At 35.0% G+C, this 7,793-nt stretch overlaps 1 protein-coding gene across 1 annotated transcript; it reads right to left on the reverse strand.

Annotated features, from left to right (window-relative positions):
* Nucleotides 1-3,576: 3,576 nt before the first annotated feature.
* On the reverse strand, nucleotides 3,577-6,689 carry LOC107732559 (delta-type opioid receptor-like). The gene is made up of 4 exons (XM_016543919.1): nucleotides 6,641-6,689; nucleotides 6,118-6,365; nucleotides 5,085-5,437; nucleotides 3,577-4,193 (listed from the first exon to the last, which is right to left on the reverse strand). Exons 1-4 carry the CDS (start codon nucleotides 6,641-6,643, stop codon nucleotides 3,658-3,660), a joined length of 1,140 nt encoding a protein of 379 aa, XP_016399405.1. The 5' UTR covers nucleotides 6,644-6,689; the 3' UTR covers nucleotides 3,577-3,657.
* Nucleotides 6,690-7,793: the final 1,104 nt, after the last annotated feature.

Raw genomic sequence — 7,793 nt, forward strand, 5'->3', positions numbered from 1 at the left:
ATACACACCATAATAAAAGTCACTACTGAGCAGTATGATATTTTTCTGTTGGTTCCCACTGGTAAAGCTTTAGAAATTCCCTAAATTCAGTTCTTCTTATGTAGGCTATTGCTGTATATGTTTCTCTTTCGTCTCATTTTTCCCCCCTTGAAATTGTTTCGTCACATATTTTTTAAACCAGCCAATATAGGGAGACCAACGAATAAATAAATGGATTACCTACATTAATTGTTCATATAATGTATCGAAACATATATTAATTATTGCTACCATTGGCTTACTGTTATCAGGTTGATATATTTAATGATTGAAATGATATGATCATGATTGATTTTTTTTTTTTTTTGTATTTTGCTTTTTTTTTTTTATAAAATATTTTGATCAATGAGTTTTTAATTTCAGTTATCTATTAATTAACGAATTAATTATGTTTATTTACTGTAGATAATCTGAGAAATCTGACTGTTGCATTCAAAAAAAAATTTTTTTAATTTTATTTTTAGCAACATTCAGGTACATATTAACTTTCATGTTGATATAACCACAATGATGTAAATTACCCCATTTCAATTCAAAAAATGATGGAGAGTGTAAGCACAGACAAGTCATTTTCTCTCAGAATATATAGTAATTACACACCTCACAGATTCTATGGAAATGAATTGAACATGTTCCTTCACTAGAGCTGTTCTGACAAACAGATGTTTCACAATCTCACAGAGTGACCTTGAAGAGCTATGTTTATCCATGTCTACCATGACAACGTTAACACTTCATCAGACTTACCAAGAGCTAGATTTAACTGAGTACTGATAGGACTGTCTCTAAAAAGTGTTAATGTGCACATAATCCGACAAGGTACTGGACAACTCTGTAAAAAAAATAAAATAAATAAAAAAATAATAATAAAAAAACCTGTAATTTTCTGTTCTTTGAAGCCTACCATCATTTCAAGATCAACAAAGCATGGCGAATGATAAATACTGAATGCACCTTTACAAGGATTGTTCAAAAATATAAATTCTGTCATCATTTATTCATCTTCACGTCGTTCCAAAGTGAGGAATTTAGCAGAATGGTTCCTATCCACTTATAGTGTATTTGGAAATGAGCATTTGGACTACTAAATATCTCTTTTGGTGTTCCATGAAAGAAGGAAAGTCAATGAAATCAGAGTGGGAAAACTAGAATATATTTTGACTAATTAAACATTTATATAATCTTCAACTGATGTTTTATATTAATTCCATAACGTTTCATTAAACATATCACCAGTTTACAGAAAGAAAATCTCTTTTTTCTAAATTAAAGCTAGACGCAGTGTTCATTGATTTCAAGCCCTCATCATCATGGCATCCTCTATGACGTATCTGAGTTGTTCTCATTACTGACAAGCATCAAAGGTGTGGAAAAAAAGAATGTCTCTTGCCGTTTAATTTAGGCTATAAGATGCACAATAGGTTGCCATGGCGATACTGCCTTTGTTCTTTGTTCTTTGTGCCTTTGATACTTCTTTCATCTGGCTTTGTTGTCTTGTATGATTTTTCGGACAAATCGCAGTCATGATTGCTGAAAACCTCATAATTGACATCTCTGAACAGAACATGACTCATATCAACACTGATTCTTACAGTTCAATTTATTGACAATATAATTTTCAAATACAGGTAATATTATACAAGCAAGGTACAACTGATGGCATAGCAAAGCTCATTTCATTTGATTTCAAATGTTCAGAAATTGCACATATTGAAGCACAAGCTGAGAAAGAAAACTTGCTAGCACATTCAAAATCTATAATAGTGTACAAGCACATTACTGAAATTACAGTGGAACTTATAGAAGCTTCTCACACTCTGTGCTTCATTGTCCTATATCATACTATAAAGCATCTAAGATGACCAAATATTTGCAATAATGTCATATATATATATTGATTTACAAAAAACCAAAGGCACAAAGGGTATTACATTTTTCAAAAGAATTTTGCAATCCCTAATACTGTTGTGGCAATAGAGCACTGATGATGTCATAATATATATCACACACACCCAAGGAACAAAACTACAGTAAAAGCTAAATTTTTTTAGAACGCTATGATGTATATGTATATATATGTAGCCTTCACAACCTAAAGCCAACATGACAAATACTTACTTACATCAATAATATCAAAAACAATGTACGTATGAACTGTTTTGCTTGAGACATATTACTGCCATTCTACTTTATAACAGAAATGATTTTGCATTTTCTTTTCATCATAAATTGCATTTACATAAAGATTTAATTGTCAAGCATGCAATAGAGATGTACATCTTTTTTTGTAGGTCTATAGAAATGATAATACACTGTATTAAGCATGAACAACCTGACTAAGTAGATGCAGTCCTTTAGTTGGTTGTTTTAAAGTGCTTTTTAATATTAACTGCTGATTAATATACATTGATATTTTTTTAAATATAAAAAGGGACTGTTTCACAATCCAAAATAAATGTTTATGTATTTACAGTACCAACAGATGCATACATACAGTGTTTTTGTTTGTTGTATTTTGCCACAATATTTTTTATCATGGCTACTCAAGCAAAACTATAAGTTAGACTTAAAATATTGTGCCTAGTAATGTACAATATTTCCCAAAGGACTTATTATGCAAAAGGATCTTTGAGCATGACGTTTGATTGTGAGAGACGAGATTTTAATCATACATCATCTTTGGTCAATGGACATTCAAAAAAAGCAATAAACAAAGATCTGAATAAGAAGATACACTGTAAAAATGATCATATTTTAATGGAAAAGACTGCAAAAATACAGTAAGAACCGGATGATTTGTTAATGGTAAGTTCCCTTACTACAGGAAAAACTGTAATAAATCTAACGTGACATTTAATAAATTTTTGGAAGTTTTTGGAAGTGAAAAAGAACAAATCATCCTATCATTTACAGTGAAAAACCCATAAACTGATATTCCCAGAATGCCCTGTGTGACACTTCACGTTTGATGGTTTTTGACTGAAATACCAGTTTCTTCTTAGTTTTTTCTTATCAGTTATGTATATTAGGGTTTTATGTTACATTTTATGTTGGTAAATTAATGTTTACTGCATCATTTTAGTGTCATGTATATTAATGTATATCTTCTGTATATTAATAAATAATATCAGCTTCAGCTTCTGGAAAAGTTATTTGTGATGAGCTTTGATTCATCATGTGGCTTTCTCATGAACACCTGTGTTTTTGGTGGTTGTCAGCATATTAAAACATATTTTAATATTTCAGTAGTTTGGTGTTTTAGATCAGTTAATGAATTATAATGTATGGGCTTTTACTGTAAATTTAAATTAAATTGAAAAATTAAATGGTGGTACCATATTTTTTTACAGTAAAGTTCTGGCAACCACAGCTGTCATTTTTACTGTAAATTTAAGGTTTATTTTTTATTTTTTTATTTTTTTTACAGTGTACTATAAAAATCTGAATATGGACACACAAAACAAGACAATGATTTTGCTAAAATATCCCTTTTTGCTCTATCAATAGTTAGCCTATTTTTCTGGCACAATGTCTTCCTCAGATGGCGGTGGTGATCTGTGTCAGTCCCAGGTCATTTGAGTCCTCTCGACCGTGAAAGGACGACAGCTCCACGGCTAGTCATACGGGTCGACCGTGGCCCCCATCCCCTTTGGCCTCTGCTGGGCACGTGTGCTCGCGAAGAGTGCTTCTGGCCCGACTGACGCCGTGCCCGTCCCCCTTGGTCCGACCTGGGCAGCAGAAGTCCCTGAAGCACCGTTTGAAGTTCTCATCAAGGAAAGCATACAGGATGGGGTTCAGGCTGCTGTTGGTGTATCCCAGCGCCACACAGAAGAAGTAGGCGGCCATGACCGCAGTGGTCTCCGGCACTCCGGGCGCAAGAGCTTTGACTAGGATGAATATGTGTATGGGCGTCCAGCACACCACAAACACAGCCACCACAACCAGCACTAGGCGGGTGATGCGTCTCAGGTTGCGGTCTTTTTCCCGGGAGCCCGACAGCAGACGTACACTCTTGAGACGCAGGACCATGAGCGTGTAGCACACCGTGATGATGAGGAGAGGAGCCACAAAGGCAAAGATGAAGACGCAGATCTTCATCAATGTGTCCCAGTAGATATACGGGTCTGGAAACTGCAGAGCACATTCTGTAGTTCCTGCAGAAAAAATATAACAACAGCGGTTAATTATTAATCAGAAGTGAGGACAACTTAATCATGTGTGAATCCACTGTGGGAAGGAACAACAAATACATTAGGATGGAGTAGAGAACTCACAGTCCCATCAATTAATATGAGATATTTTGGATTTCTTCCTAAATGATAATTACATGTCACTGCTGATTATTATACACTGATTTATAGATAGATAGATAGATAGATAGAGAGTTTTACTTATTTACAGTGCAAACGTATATATATATATATATATGTGTGTGTGTATATATATATATATATATATATATATATAATACAAATGCAAGTACATAGAGTGTTTTTGAAATTTTGAATTTCTTTTTGGCCCCACATCAACATATTCTCTTAAAATTGAAGGTATACAATGCCATTTCATAATTTCATAGAAATTCATAATTTTATGGATGCATGAAAGTAATCACATGTTACAAAGCATTTATTCTATTTCGAATTAATGCGGTTCCTTTGAAGGTTCTGTTCATCAATCAATCCTAAAAACGCTATGATGTTTCCACAAAAATATTAAGCAGCACAATTGTTGTCAACTTTGATAATAATAAGAAGTGTTTAAGCACCAAATAAACATATTAGAATGATTTCTGAAAGATCATGTGAAACTGAAGACTGGAGTAATGGCTGCTGAAAATTCGGCTTTACCAACACAGGAATAAATGAAATGTCAAAACATATTAAAAAAGAAAACAGCTTTAAATTTCAATAATATTTGACAATATTACTGTTTTTACTATATTTTTGATCAAATATATGCAACTTTGTTCTTTCAAAAATATTTTAAAAATCTTACAACCCCATACTTTTGAATGGTAGTATATCTATATCATTAGTCCCTACCATTGTTTGTCTGAGTGCTCCCAAGAATCATTGCAGGGATCCCAGCAGCCGAGGACAGCACCCAAATTAGGATGTTGATGATCTTAGCTTTCATCGGTGTCCGGAAGTCCAGGGCCTTGATGGGGTGGCAGACGGCCACGTAGCGGTCCACACTCATCATGGTCAAGGTAAAGATACTAGTAAACATGTTATAGTAGTCGATGGAGATGAAAACCTTACACACCACCTCTCCAAACGGCCAGGAGTTCAGTAGATAATCTGTGCTCTGAAAGGGCATGGTGGTGGTTACCAAGGCATCGGCAACAGCCAGGTTGAAGATGTAGATGTTTGTGGCGGTTTTCATTTTAGTGTATCTGTCGGGAAAATCGATTGAGTGTCAAAATAAATGAAACACAACCCATCAGTGTAATAAATTCATGTATGAAATTGCTTTCAGGCAGTATACTAAATAAACTGATAGTAAATTCCCTATATGTTTGTGGTTTGCTGGTTGTGTAAAGACATTATATATCACTCACAGCCTAAACCCATCTATTTTTGTGATTATATATGCAGTTTGACAGATTGAGCTGCGATACATTATTCAACAAGCACAAACTGTGCAGTTCTTTATCTCAAATGCCTCGACAACCACATATACCGTCTTTACACAGCACAGAAACAGCATCTAAAGTGCCATATATATGACTGCCGTGTTTAGTATCATTTTTATGCGTCTATATACAGAATGTGGAGCAGACACAGTCCCTGCTCAAAGCAGAATATATTTACTGTATGTCAATGTAATTTTGACTGCATTGTACATTAATATTTCAGTCCACCGGGGGGAGCCAAACTGCCGAATTGGACTTGAACCCGTGACGTGGACTTGAATATTTTCCATAAAACAGATATCCCATCAGAAACGTGTCATATGACTGTTTACAAATAAAGTCTATTAAAAAGTGAGATAAATATTCTCAAAATTATATTTAAAGGCACTCGTATTATACTCAATGAGGGTAGCACATCTCAGGACAGTGCTGTTTCTTACCTGATAATGACATACATCACCAGGCAGTTTCCCACTAGTCCTACAACAAACACCACGGAATACACGGCAGTGATGATCGGAATGATAGGCGACATAGTTTCCTGCACGTTCGTCCAGCTTTCATTCAGTGAATAGTTATACATGTCCGAAACAGCAGACTGCCATGTGAAGTTGGGTAAACACTTCTCGGGGTGCGATGAGGGGCATTTGTCCTCCTTAAAAATCTGCACCACGTTGCTGTCCATGGTCTGTTCATTTGAAAAATGAGTGCAAATGTCTAATTGAATCACTGGAAAAGTTCAGTCGCTTTAGAATACAGATTATATAAAAATGGTAAAATAATCATCAGAAATAAATAAACGATGGCTATAAATACTGACAGCTTTTTACAACATAATTATTTAATATGCATTCGTAAAAAAATAGATACAGTGCAAATATACGATAACTGATTCTGTATTGCACTTTACCCCAAAAAATGTCAGTTGCACAGTTGGTGAAACATAAAATATAAGAGACTTACCATATTATGAACTGCAAACCATTAATTTAAGTTGAAAATCCCAAACAACAATTATGTCTGTGCGCAATGCGTTGATTTCTTTGGCCCGCTCCTATTCAACTGATGACTGACTGCCACCTTACGAGAGCAGCTGCCTCTGCCGCGCGTCCCGTATGACATCAGATCTCATGTGACGGTCTCCATCTGAATCAGCCGTTAAGCAGCTGTAGTGTCTCACTGCAACTCTTCGCCTATATCGGCAGAAAGAAAGTTGCCTTCTAAATGTGATAGATGTCTTGCGAGTCTAAAAGCATAACTTATGTTTACATAAGCCACTTCTGTCGGTCAAATAGTTTTAATGTTTCTTGAGATGGCGCGCGCCAAACTTCATGTCTGGAGACATTTCACGCGCACACTGTCGCGAGGGAACTCAGCAGGCAAGGCTGCAGCTTCAATAAAGATAGCAGGTGAAGTTCTCCAGAATGAGTGGATATTATCTTTTATTTAAAGAGACAAAGATGGGGGGAAACCGCATTAGTTTTGTCAAGATAAGGATGTGCGTAATTCTGTGGGCGCGAGACGTTCAGTAGGCAGGAGGAGTGATGGCGTGTGGTGGTCTTCTGAAATGAAGAGGCAAAAACCATCTGTCTTGTTTTGTAGTACAGTATGAATTCATGTGCATGTTCCATTCGATGTTTAAAAGGTTTCTGGGTACAATATGGAACAGCAATTAATAAAAAAGTTTATATTGTTTTTATTTATTTTGCTTATCGATACCATTTGAATAGGCATTTGATTAGAGACAAATTTCTTCAAAGTCTCGTCAAGTCTATGGGGTTTTAAAACTTTGACATTAGTCTACTTTAAAAAAATAATAGGCCTAACTACAATAATACAGTAACAAATATTTTGTGTGTATTTCATGCACTGTCCTCGCGAAGTCAATGTTATATCTGGCTCGCCTATATCTGACTGATAAGTCTTGAGATGGTTATTACTGTAAGGAGAGGATAATATGAGTATATGCCAGTCATAATTGTTTAGTTTACTGTATATTGCTCGCAGTTGTTAATTGTCTGTAACAATTTTGTGTGCAAGTTGGATAATTTTGCATTAATATTTCCGTTTTGTGCAATATGATTTTACATGTTTTAAATGTTTTGATTCATGCTTA

The sequence above is a fragment of the Sinocyclocheilus rhinocerous genome, unplaced genomic scaffold (genome assembly GCF_001515625.1).
Source record: "Sinocyclocheilus rhinocerous isolate Xijiao unplaced genomic scaffold, SAMN03320098_v1.1 scaffold1420, whole genome shotgun sequence".
NCBI classification, from domain to species: domain Eukaryota; kingdom Metazoa; phylum Chordata; class Actinopteri; order Cypriniformes; family Cyprinidae; genus Sinocyclocheilus; species Sinocyclocheilus rhinocerous.